Below are 17159 nucleotides of genomic sequence, written 5' to 3'. Positions count from 1 at the left end.
GAAACCATAGGCTTCTAGTGACGGTCCCGGAGGAGAGAGGGGGAGGGAACCAGCAGTTTATATATACACTAGGTGACACATAGGGGGTGCTGTGCTGAAGCCACCGTGTCTCCATCTTGGCACTCCTCACCGTTGTAAAATATATTAGAAGCTATAGAATTGTATTAATTAATGTCTACATTCGTTTTTGCCATACGTATTCTATTACGGACACCTTAAAGGTGCAATATGCAGAAATATCTCCGCCATTTCCTGGATGCTAAAATTCAAATAGTTTGCCTAATTTCAGTTTATGTGACAAAACAAGCAGTGTGTAGGGAATTATTGTACCATCTAAACCGCCTTGTAATGTATTTCCCATAACCAAAAATATTGTTTTTTTCAGCTGTTTGAAGCTCGTGTACAAAACCGAGAGTAGAAGATGCAAAAACTAAACATAAGAACGGGAAGCATAGAAATAGCACAGAGAACAGATCTATTGATTCTTAGACTTGCTTTTAATCAGAATGAAAGATCTATAACTCACATCTCTATGTGAATTTGGTCGGCTTCCCAAAAAGTTAGATATTGTGGCATTAATGCATACTATTAAATTATTTAAGTGAGCTTTAAATAAAAACACAAGAATACATATTTTCCTTAGAGTATACTTTTTTGTGATTGCTAATGTTACTGGCCCCACTACAAAAAAAAAAAAACTTAAATACATGTAATTTTGTCCCTGAAAGATTTGGTTGAAATACTGTAGAATTCCATTATTTCTATAGAGGACTGCCCCTACTGGGGAGTGCCATTATGGCCGACCTGTGGTTTCAAAGCCTCTTGATGGCCAAAACATAGAATCAGTAATCCAGGGTTTATATACATCATTTGAGAGAACTAGCCTAGGCCTACTGTGACGTGACACACACACACACACACACACACAAACACACACAAGCACACACACGCGCACACACACACACACACACACACATCACTAAGTAATTTGAGCTTTGTTACCGCATGCTGCGTCACCTTATAGCCTATTCTGCAGTTCCAGGTTATTCTATAGATTTCTTATATGTTGCTTTACTGCACTAGGCTACACAACAGTATGATACTGTATAACCTGAATATAGTAGATTACCATAGAATGCATATATTTGTTTTATAGCACACTGTAAGACCTTTTGTAATTTCAACAGTAAATCACTGTCGAATGCACTGTAAAAAAAATGCAAATGTGTTTTACAGTATTAATTATGGTGGTGCATTGTTGGAAAATGTGTGCAGGGAAAGAGTTTCTGTCTCTTTAACATATTTTAAGGTGTGTCTTGTAAAGTTGCAGCTGTGAATGAGACTGCTGCACCCCCACGGAATGCAGTAACATACTGTATTTTAGGAATTCTACAAACCTTGTCCTGAAACTCTACATTAACTTACTGGACAATTGCTGCCAGACATGTACTGAAATTCCAAATACAATATCATAATGCATTTCTGGAGTGCCAAAAACCTTTTGAACACTAATTAGTGCATGGTTTTGTTGTTTCTTAGTCATCAACATATTTTGAGGCTTGCCTTGCACATGACTATATATATTTTAACCTTTATTTTACTAGGCAAGTCAGTTAAGAACAAATTCTTATTTTCAATTACAGCCTAGGAACAGTGGGTTAACCGCCTGTTCAGGAGCAGAACGACAGATTTGTACCTTGTCAGCTCAGGGGTTTGAACTTGCAACCTTCCGGTTACTAGTCCAATGCTCTAACCACTAGGCTACCCTGCTACCCCTATTGCACCCATTTGTGAGATTCCTGTACCAATTTATGTGATAAGTGTTGGTAGTTCCCTAGCTATTAAATGGAAATAGGGAACAGAGTGGTAGTGGGTCTTAAATCTTTTAATGGTTGAATATTTACCCATGTCCAGTTGAGCTGTTTTGCCCTTCAATCAGGGCCAGTTTGGAAGTCTTTGTTTATGCTTCTAAAGAGTGCAAGTGTTCCTTAATATCCTGTAATATGTGAATGCCTAGAGCTAACCTGTTTGCTCTAATGCCTTGTAATTACAGTATAATACTGTGGAAATAATTTTCTTACGAGTGAATAGCCACTTTGCCTGTATCGTACTGTGTTTCGTTGCTCTGGCATCAAGTTACCGTGAGTATCTCAGTAATGTATTGGCACTATCCAGAGATAGTCAGAGATAGTCAGAGATATATCATAAGACATCTTGTTTTAATTACAATTATTTTGGAGGGAGATTTAGACTAACTACAACAACATTTTCAGTAACGTTACAGAAAAGTTTTACTTGCTATCAATATGATATGTGTTTTTTATCAACCTTGGTTGAATGCACTGACAGCACCTGCTAAATGACAAAAATGTAAATGCAAAAATAAAAATGTGCAAAAAACACTGGGTCATATGTCGCTGCATGGATAATTCCAGTAATATAAATGTAAATTAGATTACAGTAACATTTTAGGCGACATAAAATAGATTACCGTAAAATGGATTACAGTAGCTGTACTGTAAAATAAATTACAGTAACTTAATGGCCAATTTCTGCCAGTAAGTTGCTGTACTTTTTACAGGAAATGTTTTACAGTGTATATCTGGTGAAAACATTCATATTCACAACAGTTCTAGCTAACATAGTCCATAACTTGCATTAACAGAAACATTTATTTTAAACTATAGGTTGTCACTGCCAAGTTATCCTTTCCAATGTAATTCGTACTCTTTGGGTCCGAATGTCTGTCTGTCTGTCTGTCTGTCTGTCTCTGAGTCTGTGTGTGGGCGTGAAGTATATGCAATAAGCTGTTCATAAACGGCCCTATTTCATGTTCTGATCGCCTCTCGTTGGCAGCTCTATCCCAGACGTGTTACCATGGTGCGCAATGTTTATCTAGCGTGTGTGTGTGTGTGTGTGTGTGTGTGTGTGTGTGTGTGTGTGTGTGTGCGTGCGTACATGTGTGTTGAGAAAGGGGGAGATTTGTGACATCACAGAGAGGGAGAGAGGTGGTGGAAAGCGAGTGGTTGGTGCAGACGGAGAAGAGAGAGGAGAGGAGCAGTTTCCATCCCGCTCTGGGCGCAACCTCATCCATCAATCCATGGGAGCAGAGACATTACCCTTTCCTCTATAGTGGAGATCAGTCTGAGTCCATCTCCTGTGCGTAAAACACCGAGGACAGCCTGGAGTCAAGAAGTGCGCCAGGACGGATCCGGAGAACCCGGGTCTATACCGACGGCAGAGGAAGTTTCTGCTCTGCCTGATTGTTATCTCCAGAGTGATTTAGTCATTTGGTTTGCTTGACTTTTGATCTCCGTGGTTGGAGAGGAGATGGGACACCATCAGACCTGAGGACATTTCTGGATTGTGTGTACGGTTAGGCTACCGTGGACCGGAGAGAGAGATGAAGTTCGGTAAGAAGAGCGTCTGTGTATTGAACGTGGGGGGTACCCGGTACGCATTCCCTGGCGAGGTGATCCGTGATTTCCCACTTCAGCGCGTGAGCCGCCTGCACGCCTGTGTCACGGAGAAGGAAGTCCTCGAGGTCTGCGACGACTACGACCAGGATAGCAATGAATTCTTCTTCGACCGGCACGCGCAAGCCTTTGTCTTCATTATGCTCTACTTGCGCTCCGGAAAGCTCCGATTCGTCCCGGGAGTGTGCGCGCTCTCCTTTTACAGCGAAATGCTGTACTGGGGGCTTGGGAGCGCGCATCTGGAGTTCTGTTGCCAGCGGAGACTAGACGACACCGGTTACTCCGAAGAGGACCTGATTATGCGCGCGGAGGACAACGAGTCCCGGAGCGAGGTGGAGGTGGAGAAAGGTGTGTGTGTGTGTGTGTGTGTGTTGTCAGAGGTGTCATGCACTCATTATTTTAGAGGGGGCACAAAGACATGAGGATTGGGTGGGGAGGGGGGGGTTGCATTTCTCAAACACCTGCAATCTAGTGTATGTTCTAATTCTATATAATAAAACAAATGTATGCTTTTCTGCATAGGTTATCTAAGCATACTTCTGTACCTGTTCAATTGTTATTTTACTTAATTATGCACATTGATTCATTAAGAACTTTTATGCCTTATGGAGTTTAGTACAACTACCACACTGGTATATAGTGTCATAACCCAATAATTAAATACATTGTAGTCAATTGTGTATCTATTTATTGTCATTTGAGTTTTGAAAAGAACAATCTAAATGGCTGTCAATCTTTGCATGCAGGCATCTAACGATGAATTTCACTGTAGAAAATGTCTATGAATTCATAGGCAGTGATTTTAATTCGCTGTCTGAATTTCCAACTTCATAAAATTGCTAGGTGGCTAGTATTACAGAGAAACAACAAAACATTTGCATTTTATTTATTCATCAGGAAGGAGTTAATGGCTACATATACTGAAAAAATATATAAACGCAATGAGGAAGAATTTCAACAATTTTACTGAGTACAGTTCATATAAGGAAATCAGTCAATTGAAATAAATTAATTTGGCCCAAATCTATGGATTTCACATGACTGGGCAGGGGCTCAGCCATGGGTGGGCCTGGGAGGGCATAGGCCCACCCACTTGGGAGCCAGGCCAAGCAAAAATTTGAATTTGTTTTTACCCACAAAAGGGCTGGTCTCAGACGATCCTGCAGATGGAGAAGCCGGATGTCGAGGTCCTGGGCTGGCGTGGTTACACATGGTCTGCGGTTGTGAGGCTTGTTGGACGTACTGCCAAATTCCCCCCAAAAATGTTGGTGGAGGCTTATGGTAGAGAAATTAACATTACATTATCTGGCAACAGCTCTGGTGGACATTCCTGTAGTCAGTATGCCAATTGCCAGTGGTGGAAAAAGTACACAATTGTCATACTTGAGAAAAAGTAAAGATACCTTAATAGAAAATGACTCAAATAAAAGTAGAGGTCACCCATTAAAATACTACTTGAGTCAAAGTCTTAAAGCATTTGGTCTTAAATATACACAAGTATCAAAAGTAAATATAACTGCTAAAATATACTTAAGTATCAAAAGTGAATGTACGAATTATTTAAAATTCAACATATTATTTATTTGATTTATTTAACCTTTATATTAAGCAAACCAGACGGCACAATTTTCCTGTTTTTATTTATTTAGGGATAGCAAGAGGCACGCTCCAACACTCAGACATAATTTACAAACGAAGCATGGGTTTAGTGAGTCCACTAGATCAGAGGCAGTAGGGATGACCAGGGATGATCTCTTGATAAATCTGTGAATTAGGCCATTTTCCTGTCCTGCTAAGCATTCAAAATGTAACAAGTACTTTTGGGTGTCAGGGAAAACATCATTTTCTTTAGGAATGTAGTGAGGTAAAAGTAAAAGTTGTCAAAAATATAGATAGTAAAGTGCAGATACTACAAAAAACTACTTAATTAAGTAGTACTTTCAAGTATTTTTACATAAGTACTTTACACCACTGCCAATTGCACGCTCCCTCAGAACTTCAGACATCTGTGGCATTGTGTTGTGACAAAACTGCACATTTTAGAGTGGCCTTTTATTGTCCCCAGCATATGGTGCACTTGTGTTATGATCATGCTATTGAATCAGCTTTTTGATATGCCACACCTGTCAGGTGGGTGGATGGTCTTGGCAAAGGAGAAATGCTCACGAACAGGGATGTAAACTCATTTGTGCACTACATTTGAGAGAAATTATCTTTGTGAGCGAATGGAACATTTTGGGGATCTTTTACTTCAGCTCATGAAACACGAGACCAACACTTTACATATTGTGTTTATATTTTTGCTCAGTATAGCTTGATCAATACGGCACACACTAGAGTAGTGTCCTGCCTAGGCATCTCTTTGCTCCTTGCACCTTGGAAAGAACCACTGACTAGGGAGAATGGGGGGGGTACTCTTTGCCTGGTCCAGTCAGTGTGCCCCCTCCACCAAACACCACTGACAGAATAAAAAATAAATAAAAAATAATGCTAAAAGATGGGCTTAAAATGTTTAGTAATCAATTAAACGTCTGAAAAATAAACAAATAGGACAAATCTGAGTTGCCAAGTGCCTTTGTGCCCCCTATGGGTGTTGGGAGCCCCATCTCAAATGCTAGTTAGATAGATAGACGCCACTGTCTGTGTCTGTGTGTAGGCCTTTGAGTGTGATATGTTTGACACATGTAATACAGACCTGTGTGTGTGTGTGTGTGTGTGTGTGTGTGTGTGTGTGTGTGTGTGTAGGATCAGGGTGGCTAGAGTGGATGCGTCGGACCTTTGAGGAACCGGGGTCATCGGTGGCGGCTCAACTCCTCGCTTTGCTGTCCGTCATCTTCGTCATCGTCTCCATGGTGATGCTGTGTATGAGCACGCTGCCAGATTGGAACACGGCAAAACACAACACAGTGGAAGAGCACAGGTACACACACTCACAAAAGTGCACGCACGCAAGCAGGGGTCATTGAATTTCAGTCGAACCGGGGTGTTCGTGTGTGTGATGATTGTGGGCTTCTCGGTAAGATGGATCGGTGACAACAAGCAGCCGGATGCTGCACAGCAGACAGCCATGGGCTTTAATTTAAAACATTCATTATCCGCACACACATCACCTGGCTGCAAATCAATAAGCAATCAGACGTAGCTACAACAACAGGACATGTTTTGGCTGGTTAACTCTAACAGTCCTATTGTCTTCTCTGTGTCTCTCCTTTCCCTCTCTGTGTTTCTCTTTATATACCTCCTTCTTCTTACAGGATTGTGGAGGCGGTGTGTATCGGTTGGTTCACAGCGGAGTGTGTGGTGCGTTTCCTCGTGGCTAAGGTGTGTTATCTTCTTGGTTCCACACACTAAAATATAATTGTTCCTCAAGGGTTCTTTGGTAAGGGTGAGGGTTCCTTTTGGAACCATAATGTCTCGAAGAACACTTGGAACTCTTCAATGGTTCTTTACGGTTCACAAAATGGTTCTTTGCTCTTTTAGTGCTAATTAAAATGTAGGGCGGCTCATTCAAATATTTTGGGGTGTGATTTACGTACAGCTCCTTTTTGTGCAACAATGAGTGAGAGTGTCATTCCAGTTTATCTAGTGTCATTACATATTATATATGACTGTGGCTAGTGATTGTGTCTTGTGAAAGACTCGTGTATGGCCTTGTGTAATTTGAGAACAGTTAACTAAATCAGTCAGTGGTTCCCAATTTTCTCCTCAGGAACCCCCAGCTGTTCCAGAGGTAGTTCACTAGATTCAACTTGTCAATTAACACAATAATAACACCCATGGAATTTTAACAATATAATATGGCTGACCAGAATTAAAAACCCTGTATTGTTCTACAAAAGGATCTACAAAGAACCTTTCAGATTGAGAAAGTTTTTTTATAGAAACATTCTCCATAAAAGCTCTCGAAAGACCATAAAAAAATATTCTATATAGCCCCCAAAAAGCTGATACTTTTCCTTCTTTTTTTATTACATACATTTTCTAACCCAAAAATCTAAATCTAATCCAGGACAAGCTGGTCTTCCTGTGTCGGCCGCTGAACCTGATTGACGTGGCGGCCATCACACCTTACTACGTTTCCATGGTGATGCCAGGCGGAGCAGGGGGATTGTCAGGCGTCGCCGGGGTAACCCTGAGGGTTCTGAGGATGATGCGTGTGTTCTGGCTGGTGAAGCTGGCCAGACACTTCCTGGGACTGCAGACTCTGGGGATGACGCTACGCCGCTGTCGTCACGAGATGGCCACCCTCGCCATTTTCCTTACCGTTGCCACGGCAATATACAGCGCATTGGCTCAGCTGCTGGAGCATGGCCTCGACCCTGACCACCGTAACCTTGATGACCGCAGTAACAGAGGAGGAGACTATGCCAGCATCCCAGCTGCCGCATGGTGGGCTGTCATCTCCATGACGACCGTTGGTTACGGTGACGTTTACCCGGTAACGGTTGGTGGGCGCATGCTGGGCGGGCTGTGTGTGGTCAGTGGCATCGTTCTTCTGGCATTGCCAATCACCTTCATCTACCACAGCTTTGTTCAGTGTTACAACGAACTGAAGCTCCGCTCCGCTAGGTACACACACACACACACACACTGAATATACAGACAGACAGACAGACAGACAGACAGACACACACACACACACACACACACACACACACACACACACACACATACCCTCTCATATTCTACAGCTTTGCCCAGCTGCCTAGTTGAACTGACCCCTTTGGCCCCTCCCCCTGAACATGGAACTTTAATGAACTAATAGACTTTTGGACGTCCCTCGTGTCTCCACCAATCCTGTGCCGCCATCTGGAAGCAGGGCAGATGACAGAAGACACACAAAGACCATAAGTCCATGTTTGCATCATATCTCCATGGAAACTACTTTCGCAGAGACAGCTTTTCCCATTTGTGTAGGTTTCAGTCTGAAATAAAAAAAGAGAGAGACAAAGAGAGGATGAGATGGCCTGACAGAGATGAAAGAAACAGACAAAGACAGTCGGCATGAGCTCAGCATAAAAGATCAACAGAGACTGTGTGCGTGTTTGTGTGTGTGAATGCATGTGTGAATTTCTATTGATTTTCTCTTAGCAAACTACAAAGTGACAAATGATGTGTTTCTGGTCTCTATGGGCAACAGGTTCCTCAACTAGTTCAGTTACTATATGACTGTCAATCATAGCTGTGACGCTACTGCTCACTCGCACACACACACACATACACACACACACACACACACACACACACACACACACACACACACACACAGCTACAGAATTGTTAACGGGATATGTGATGCTCCCTACCCGTTACAGATTGGCTAATGGAAAGCCTCACAAATAATTTTTCAATTAACCTGTTCTTGGAGATACTATAAGGAAGATACTTTTTTGTTCTCGATTCAGTAAAAAATGTATCTTAGAAATGTCCGTGCCCAGTTTCAAGTGGTTCTCCAGAGAATATTCAGAAAGAAAGTAAATCCACTTTTTGTATCGAGTGAGAAATGCCTCTTGCATCTTTGTTTTGGTCGCAATGTGTGATTTGCTGATCTACTTTTTTAAAAAGTATTTATTTATTTCACCAGGTAGGCCAGTTGAGAACAGGTTCTCATTTACAACTACACATGGCCGCGTCGCATTAAAAACAACGATTTCTTGCAAAGATGTTGGGAAATGCAAGATGTCTGGCTGCTAAAATGGTGAGGGAACTCCTCACTCGGTGCAAAACATGAACTTAATATCTTTCTGAATATTCTCTGGTAAGAACAGGTTAGTTGAAAAATTCCTTGCGAGGCTTTCCATTAGCCAATCTGTAACGGGTATGGGGCATCACATATCCCATGAACAATTGTGTAGCTACATAAACCATAGTTTCAGACTGGACACAGGTATGCAGATGATTGGCTGCCTGTGCCTGTGAGTCGCTGTGATTCTGAGAGGAGAAATATGTGAACCAAACACACACACACTCCCTCTCATCCCCCTGTTCATCCCTCTCTCGCTTCCTCTCATCCGTATCCATGCCCCCCCCACCCCTCAACCCTTATGTAGCTGCACTGTTATTAGGGCTTTATGATTGCAATTACAAATGCTTATAAGTTGAACACTCATTAAATCATCCAACTTTATTGGCAAGCAATTTACAGTTGAAGAACATTCTTTGTTTTTGATAGGAAGCATATCTAGGTGCACTTATTTATATCCCAATGTTTAATTGACAGTTAGCCTAATAAACAAATTATAAACCTTTATAAAGATAATCTCATTGTGAGGTTTTACCCTGTGTTCTTTGGTACTGTCACAGTTCCTTCCAGCAATTGAATGCCCTTTAAACGTTTGAAAAAAATATAGATTTCCTAAAACTTAATAGAAAACAATTTTCCCATCTCAAGAGGTAAAAAAGAAAGAAAATAAATATGATAGTAAGTGTCTATTAAGTGCCAAATAAAGTAACAGTGTTGACTATAACAGGGTTGACTGTAACAGGGTTGACTGTAACAGGGTTGACTGAAATAGGGCTGACTGTAACAGGGTTGACTATAACAGGGTTGACTGTAACAGGGTTGACTATAACAGGGTTGACTGTAACAGGGTTGACTGTAATAGGGTTGACTGGAATAGAGTTGACTGTAACAGGATTGACTGGAATAGGGCTGACTATAACAGGGTTGACTGTAACAGGGTTGACTGGAATAGGGTGGTCTGTAACAGGGTTGACTGGGGTAGGGCTGACTATAACAGGGTTGACTGGAATAGGGTTGACTGTAACAGGGTTGACTGTAACAGGGCTGACTATAACAGGGTTGACTGTAATAGGGTTGACTGTAACATGGTTGACTGTAATAGGGCTGACTATAACAGGGTTGACTGTAAAAGGGTTGACTGGTCTAGGGCTGACTGTAACAGGGTTGACTGGACTGGACTAGGGCTGACTGTAACAGGGTTGACTGTAACAGGGTTGACTGGAATAGGGTGGACTGTAACAGGGTTGACTGGGGTAGGGCTGACTATAACAGTGTTGACTGGAACAGGGTTGACTGTAACAGGGTTGACTGGCATAGGGCTGACTATAACAGGGTTGACTGTAATAGGGTTGACTGGAATAGAGTTGACTGTAACAGGATTGACTGGAATAGGGCTGACTATAACAGGGTTGACTGTAACAGGGTTGACTGGAATAGGGTGGTCTGTAACAGGGTTGACTGGAATAGGGCTGACTATAATAGGCTTGACTGGAATAGGGTTGACTGTAACAGGGTTGACTGTAACAGGGCTGACTATAACAGGGTTGACTGTAATAGGGTTGACTGTAACATGGTTGACTGTAATAGGGCTGACTATAACAGGGTTGACTGTAAAAGGGTTGACTGGACTAGGGCTGACTGTAACAGGGTTGACTGTAACAGGGTTGACTGGATAGGGTTGACTGTAAAAGGGTTGACTGAAATAGGGCTGACTGTAACAGGGTTGACTGTAGCAGGGTTGACTGGAATAGGGTGGACTGTAACAGGGTTGACTGGGGTAGGGCTGACTATAACAGTGTTGACTGGAACAGGGTTGACTGTAACAGGGTTGACTGGCATAGGGCTGACTATAACAGGGTTGACTGTAATAGGGTTGACTGTAACAGGGTTGACTGTAGCAGGGTTGACCGGAATAGGGCTGACTATAACAAGGTTGACTGGGATAGGGTTAACTGTAACAGGGTTGACTGTAACAGGGCTGACTATAACAGGGTTGACTGTAATAGGGTTGACTGTAACAGGGTTGACTGTAATAGGGCTGACTATAACAGGGTTGACTGTAACAGGGTTGACTGTAACAGGGTTGACTGGAATAGGGTTGACTATAACAGGGTTGACTGTAAAAGGGTTGACTGGAGTAGGGCTGACTGTAACAGGGTTGACTGTAGCAGGGTTGACTGGAATAGGGCTGACTATAACAGGGTTGACTGTAACAGGGTTGACTGGAATAGGGTTGACTATAACAGGGTTGACTGTAACAGGGTTGACTGGAATAGGGCTGACTGTAACAGGGTTGACTGTAACAGGGTTGACTGGAATAGGGTTGACTGTAACAGGGTTGACTGGAATAGGGTTGACTGTAACAGGGTTGACTGTAGCAGGGTTGACTGGAATAGGGTTGACTGTAACAGGGTTGACTGTAACAGGGTTGACTGGAATAGGGCTGACTATAACAGGGTTGACTGTAATAGGGTTGACTGTAACAGGGTTGATTGTAACAGGGTTGACAATTTCCTCTTAAATCAGCCACAATGCCCCTTGTGACAAAGGGAATATACGTGTGTTGTGTGCAACAGGGTGTGGCAATTGAATGCAAGCTTCACTATTTTTTTATATATTTTTTACATTGTTAAAACATTTATAGCCTCTCTATCAATGGGTAACAGAGTTGACGTGTTATGCTCGACGCACTCAGTTTTCCACCACAAAACACCAGAAAATGCCCCCAAACAGTAGAACCAGCTCACCTGCTTTTAAACTATGATTTGGCTTTTAGATGTTCAATGTTAATTTTGGAAAAATATTTAAAAAGGAATAGTTTCACCATATTAAATCGAGAGTTCAGTTCACATAACAGGGCTGCCCTTGAAATAAAGGAACAGATGTAGCCTGATGTGAATCAGTAAATTACATAAAATAAAAAATCATCTTCAGAAATGACTTTCTCAAAGCAACAAAATAACTAGGGCTTTACAATGACGGTGATAACTAGCAGAAATATTGGGGTTATGTGAGTTGAAATCTTCCTAGGAGTCACAGAGGGTGCACAAAGGGAATTCTGCATTTTGGCACTTTAGCAAGTCTTTATTCATATAACAAATCTGATTTATTTCATTCTCGATGTCGTCTATATTAAAGAGCACTTCATTTAATATAACTATAGGCTTTTTAAATGTAATATTGGTGCACAATTTCTACTTAAAATATCAAAGGGACGCAATACTCTTTGGGATTGTGGTTAGGCCATAGGGTGAACATAGCTGCTGCATTTCTGAACGGGCAGTTCAGAGACACCTCAGTGCGTCACTTTCCGTCGACGCTGCCTCGGGAAAGACCCCTTTCGCCGGGTGTTTTTGTCGAGGGAAGCTGTGTGTTTTGTAACAGTAACTACTCGCCATCTGACCTGTCCTTCATCTGGCATCATGACATACTACAAGTTCAGCGGTTTCAGCCAGAGGTTGACAGGGTCGGCACCGGCCACCGCCTACAGTCCGCAGGTAAGCCCGGGAGTGCCCTAGTCGGACAGTGAGAGGCTGGCTACCTGGCGTTAGTGACCTTCATTAACTAACGGTGCTGCGATGGCTGACAGAACAGCGTATCCGAGAGGCCCGAGCCTAAACGTGAAAAATGTATTTCTTTGAGTTGTGTTAATGGGGATATGAATATGAATACTTTTTAATCTTGACAATGGCTTGTGTAACTAGTTAGCGTCCCTCCTGTCCTCACTGAGTTGACAAGCACCTGGTTTCTTTACTTGTCAAAAGGTGCTTCAACGGAGTTGTCCTAACTTGTTTTGGTGTTGAGATAAAACTGTGTGTTCTGTTCCAGGGTCTGAGGTCTGGTTTGCCAGCAGAGCCTCCCACCATGACGTTTGCTACACCCACCAAGATGGTGTCAGAGTCAGGGGCCATGGTGGAATACCTAGGGGTGAACAAGGTGCCATACTTCCAGAGACTGTTCCAGGTACACACACTCACTCCTCTCACACTCCCTCTTTCTCTATCCTCTGAACCTTTCCCCTTCAGGAGACTGAAAATATTTGGTATGGGTTCCCAGATCCTCAAAAGGATAATTATACAGCTGCACCATCGAGAGCATCCTGACTGGTTGCATCACCGCCTGGTGTGGCATCTGACCGTAAGGCGCTACAGAGGGTAGTGCGAACGGCCCAGTACATCACTGGTTCCAAGCTTCCTGCCATCCAGGACCTATATAATAGGCAGTGTCAGAGGAAAACACATTCAATTGTCAGAGACTCCAGTCACCCAAGTTATAGACCATTTTCTCTGCTACCGCACGGCAAGAGGTACCGGAGCACCAAGTATAGGACCAAAAGGCTCCTTAACAGCTTCTACCCCCAAGCCATAAGACTGCCACCGGACAATTTACATTGACCCCCCCCTTCCTTTTTGTACCCTGCTGCTACTCGCTGTTTATTATCTACGCATAGTCACTTAACCCCCACCTACATGTACAAATTACCTCAACTAGCCTGTACCCCCACACACTGACTCGGTACCGGCACCCCCTCGTTAATGTTATTCTAATTGTGTTACTATTTGTTATTAGTTTTTATTTTAGTCTACTTGGTAAATATTTTCTTAACTCTTCTTGAACTGCACTGTTGGTTAAGGGCTTGTAAGTAAAGCATTTCGTAGTAAAGTCTACACTTGTTGTATTCAGCGCATGTGACAAATAAAGTTTGATTTGAAGCCCAAATCATACAGGGCGGTGTCCATCAACGACGTGAAGTTGTGTGTAGCAAGCATTCATTCGCATACGCTGCATAACGTAAGTCAGCCATAATAAACAGTTGTATTCTCTCTGGAAATCGGAGTTCCTGGAGTTTCAGGCATAGCCCACCTAGGCTAAATGCCTATGATGGAAATCAACACTCATATGCTGCCATTGTTTTTTGTTGTTATACAGGTAGCCTATTTCTACTGATAAACCCTAGCCTACAGCCCAATATATTTTCAACTACAACTTTAGCATAGTATCTTCTAATTCTTTTCTACAAATGACCCACTCAATATCTAGACCTGATTCAATTCATTTGAAAGAAGGCCCTCCCCAAACATGCACTTAATTTGAACTTCATCAATCGAATTGGCTGTAAGCTACAATGGTGATAGCCTATTGACAATAAATGACTTTGACAATAAATTACATCGATAACGTGATGTGTAATTGCGAAACACAATCCAGTTGATAAATGTATAGAATTTCGTTGCATTCATGCATTGTTACACCGTTTAATATAAGCACTATCCTATACATAATGTTGGCACTGGCAGTCAAACTTAGCAATACTAAGTAGACACTTTTTAACTACACATGTCACAATTCAATGTTACAGTGCACGAACAGTCTATTTTCGGGCAATTTATCGGCTAATTTGACCAGCATTACTCCGCATAGACGCAAGGAAAAAGAAACGTTCTTTCTAATTTGACACGCTATATGTTCGTGACGCCATTGACGCTCGCAGACATCTGTTTTCACTCCCCTGTATTCTATTTCCAGCTGAGCATGCTCGTTCACGCACGTAAAAGAAAACTCTGCCTGTGTGATTTGTGCTTAACAGTCCTCTTTCTCTGTCCCTGCCTCAGACGTCAGATGGCGTTCCAGTCCATCTGAAGAGAGGTGTCCCTGACCGACTGTTGTACCGCACCACCATGGCCCTGACAGTAGGAGGAGCACTTTACTGCCTCGTGGCCCTCTACATCGCTGCACAACCCAGGAAAACGACCTAAACCCAGTCCAGCCCTATATCCCCAGCCAAGTTCACCAGGTGTCTTTTCAGAAGGGCCCAACATTACAGAAGTGTTCAGATTCTTTATAATATTCTGAAAGTTTCACCTCACTGATGACACCCCTGGCTTGGCCCAGGATCAACTAACCCGACACCTATCACATCATCCACGGCTCGAGGACTGAAACTATACAGAGCAATTATGTTGATAATGAGGAGGAACAAAAATATGAATGTAATTATATGAGAAAGTGTGATGTCTGTCTGTCACATTTGTATAAAAATAAGTTGATAAATGTGATAAAAACAGTTAAATACCCAGTGATCCTCTGTCCTTTATTGGCATGGTTCCCAAAGCAGCCAACTGTGTCTCATCTGCTCCGAGGCACAGATCTGGGGACGGGTACCAAAAGAATTCTGCAGCATTGAAGGTCCCCAAGAACACAGTGGCCTCCATCATTCTTAAATGGAAGAAGTTTGGAACCACCAAGACTTTTCCTAGAGCTGGCCGCCCAGCCAAACTGAGTAATCGTGGAGGAAGGTTCTTGGTCAGGGAGGTGACCAAGAACCCGATGGTCACTCTGACAGAGCTCCATAGTTCCTCTGTGGAGATGGGAGACCATCTCTGCAGCACTCCAGCAATCAGGCCTTTATGGTAGCGTGGCCAGACGGAAGCCACTCCTCAGTAAAAGGCACATGACAGCCCGCTTGGAGTTTACCAAAAGGCACCTAAAGAACTCTGACCATGAGAAACAAGATGTAATTATTTGACCTGAATGCCAAGTGTCATGTCTGGAGGAAACCTGGCACCATCCCTAATATGATACGGAATCGCTATTATTTTTAATTTTTAGAACACACTCAAGAACCTCCAGAAGCTAACCAGCTAACTAGCTACAAGCTATTTAGTCATTGTTAGTTTTTTTTAACCTGGATAACACTCGCCAGTCCAGCTTCCCTGCCCCATCCACCGCTGCCCCCTGGACACTGATCACTTGGCTACATAGCTGATGCACGCTGGACTGTCCATTAATCACGGTACTCTATTCTGCTTGTTTATGTTTTATCTGTCGGCCCCGTTGCCTAGTCAACGCCATTTTACCTGCTGTTGTTGTGCTAGCTGATTAGCTGTTGTTGTCTCACCTACTGTTTTAGCTAGCTCTCCCAATTCAACACCTGTGATTACTGTATGCCTCGCTGTATGTCTCTCTCAAATGTCAATATGCCTTGTATACTGTTGTTCAGGTTAGTTATCATTGTTTTAGTTCACAATGGAGCCCCCAGTTCCACTCTTCATACCCCTTGATACCTCCTTTGTCCCACCTCCCACACATGCGGTGACCTCACCCATTACAACTAGCATGTCCAGAGATACAACCTCTCTCATCATCACCCAGTGCCTGGGCTTACCTCCGCTGTACCCGCACCCCACCATACCCCTGTCTGCGCATTATGCCCTGAATATATTCTACCATGCCCAGAAACCTGCTCCTCTTATTCTCTGTCCCCAACGCTCTAGGCGACCAGTTTTGATAGCCTTTAGCCGCACCCTCATACTACTCCTTCTCTGTTCCGCGGGTGATGTGGAGGTAAACCCAGGCCCTGCATGTCCCCAGGCACCCTCATTTGTTGACTTCTGTGATCGAAAAAGCCTTGGTTTCATGCATGTCAACATCAGAAGCCTCCTCCCTAAGTTTGTTTTACTCACTGCTTTAGCACACTCTGCTAACCCTGATGTCCTTGCCGTGTCTGAATCCTGGCTCAGGAAGGCCACCAAAAATTCTGAGATTTCCATACCCAACTATAACATCTTCCGTCAAGATAGAACTGCCAAAGGGGGAGGAGTTAGCCTGCAAAGTAATGTCATACTTTCCAGGTCCATACCCAAACAGTTCGAACTACTAATTTTGAAAATCACTCTCTCCAGAAATAAGTCTCTCACTATTGCCGCCTGCTACCGACCCCCCCTCAGCTCCCAGCTGTGCCCTGGACACCATTTGTGAATTGATCGCCCCCCATCTAGCTTCAGAGTTTGTTCTGTTAGGTGACCTAAACTGGGATATGCTTAACACCCCGGCAGTCCTACAATCTAAGCTAGATGCCCTCAATCTCACACAAATCATCAAGGAACCCACCAGGTACAACCCTAACTCTGTAAACAAGGGCACCCTCATAGACGTCATCC

At 43.1% G+C, this 17159-nt stretch overlaps 2 protein-coding genes across 2 annotated transcripts; both read left to right on the top strand.

The window, feature by feature from the left end:
* The first annotated feature begins 3007 nt into the window (after window positions 1-3007).
* LOC112223427 (potassium voltage-gated channel subfamily G member 3-like) lies at window positions 3008-9717 on the top strand. The gene is made up of 4 exons (XM_024386435.2): window positions 3008-3824; window positions 6222-6396; window positions 6731-6797; window positions 7486-9717. The coding sequence occupies exons 1-4, from the start codon at window positions 3404-3406 to the stop codon at window positions 8068-8070; spliced, it is 1248 nt and encodes a 415-aa protein (XP_024242203.1). The 5' UTR covers window positions 3008-3403; the 3' UTR covers window positions 8071-9717.
* A 2815-nt stretch (window positions 9718-12532) lies between these two features.
* Window positions 12533-15295, top strand: LOC112223282 (cytochrome c oxidase subunit 7A-related protein, mitochondrial). Its single transcript, XM_024386297.2, has 3 exons — window positions 12533-12716; window positions 13048-13182; window positions 14832-15295. The coding sequence occupies exons 1-3, from the start codon at window positions 12642-12644 to the stop codon at window positions 14973-14975; spliced, it is 354 nt and encodes a 117-aa protein (XP_024242065.1). The 5' UTR covers window positions 12533-12641; the 3' UTR covers window positions 14976-15295.
* The last annotated feature ends 1864 nt before the right edge of the window (window positions 15296-17159 follow it).

This window comes from Oncorhynchus tshawytscha, linkage group LG24 (assembly GCF_018296145.1).
Source record: "Oncorhynchus tshawytscha isolate Ot180627B linkage group LG24, Otsh_v2.0, whole genome shotgun sequence".
Lineage (NCBI taxonomy): Eukaryota > Metazoa > Chordata > Actinopteri > Salmoniformes > Salmonidae > Oncorhynchus > Oncorhynchus tshawytscha.
The sequence above is the reverse complement of the archived record's forward strand: the minus strand, read 5'-3'. Positions and strand labels throughout refer to the sequence as shown.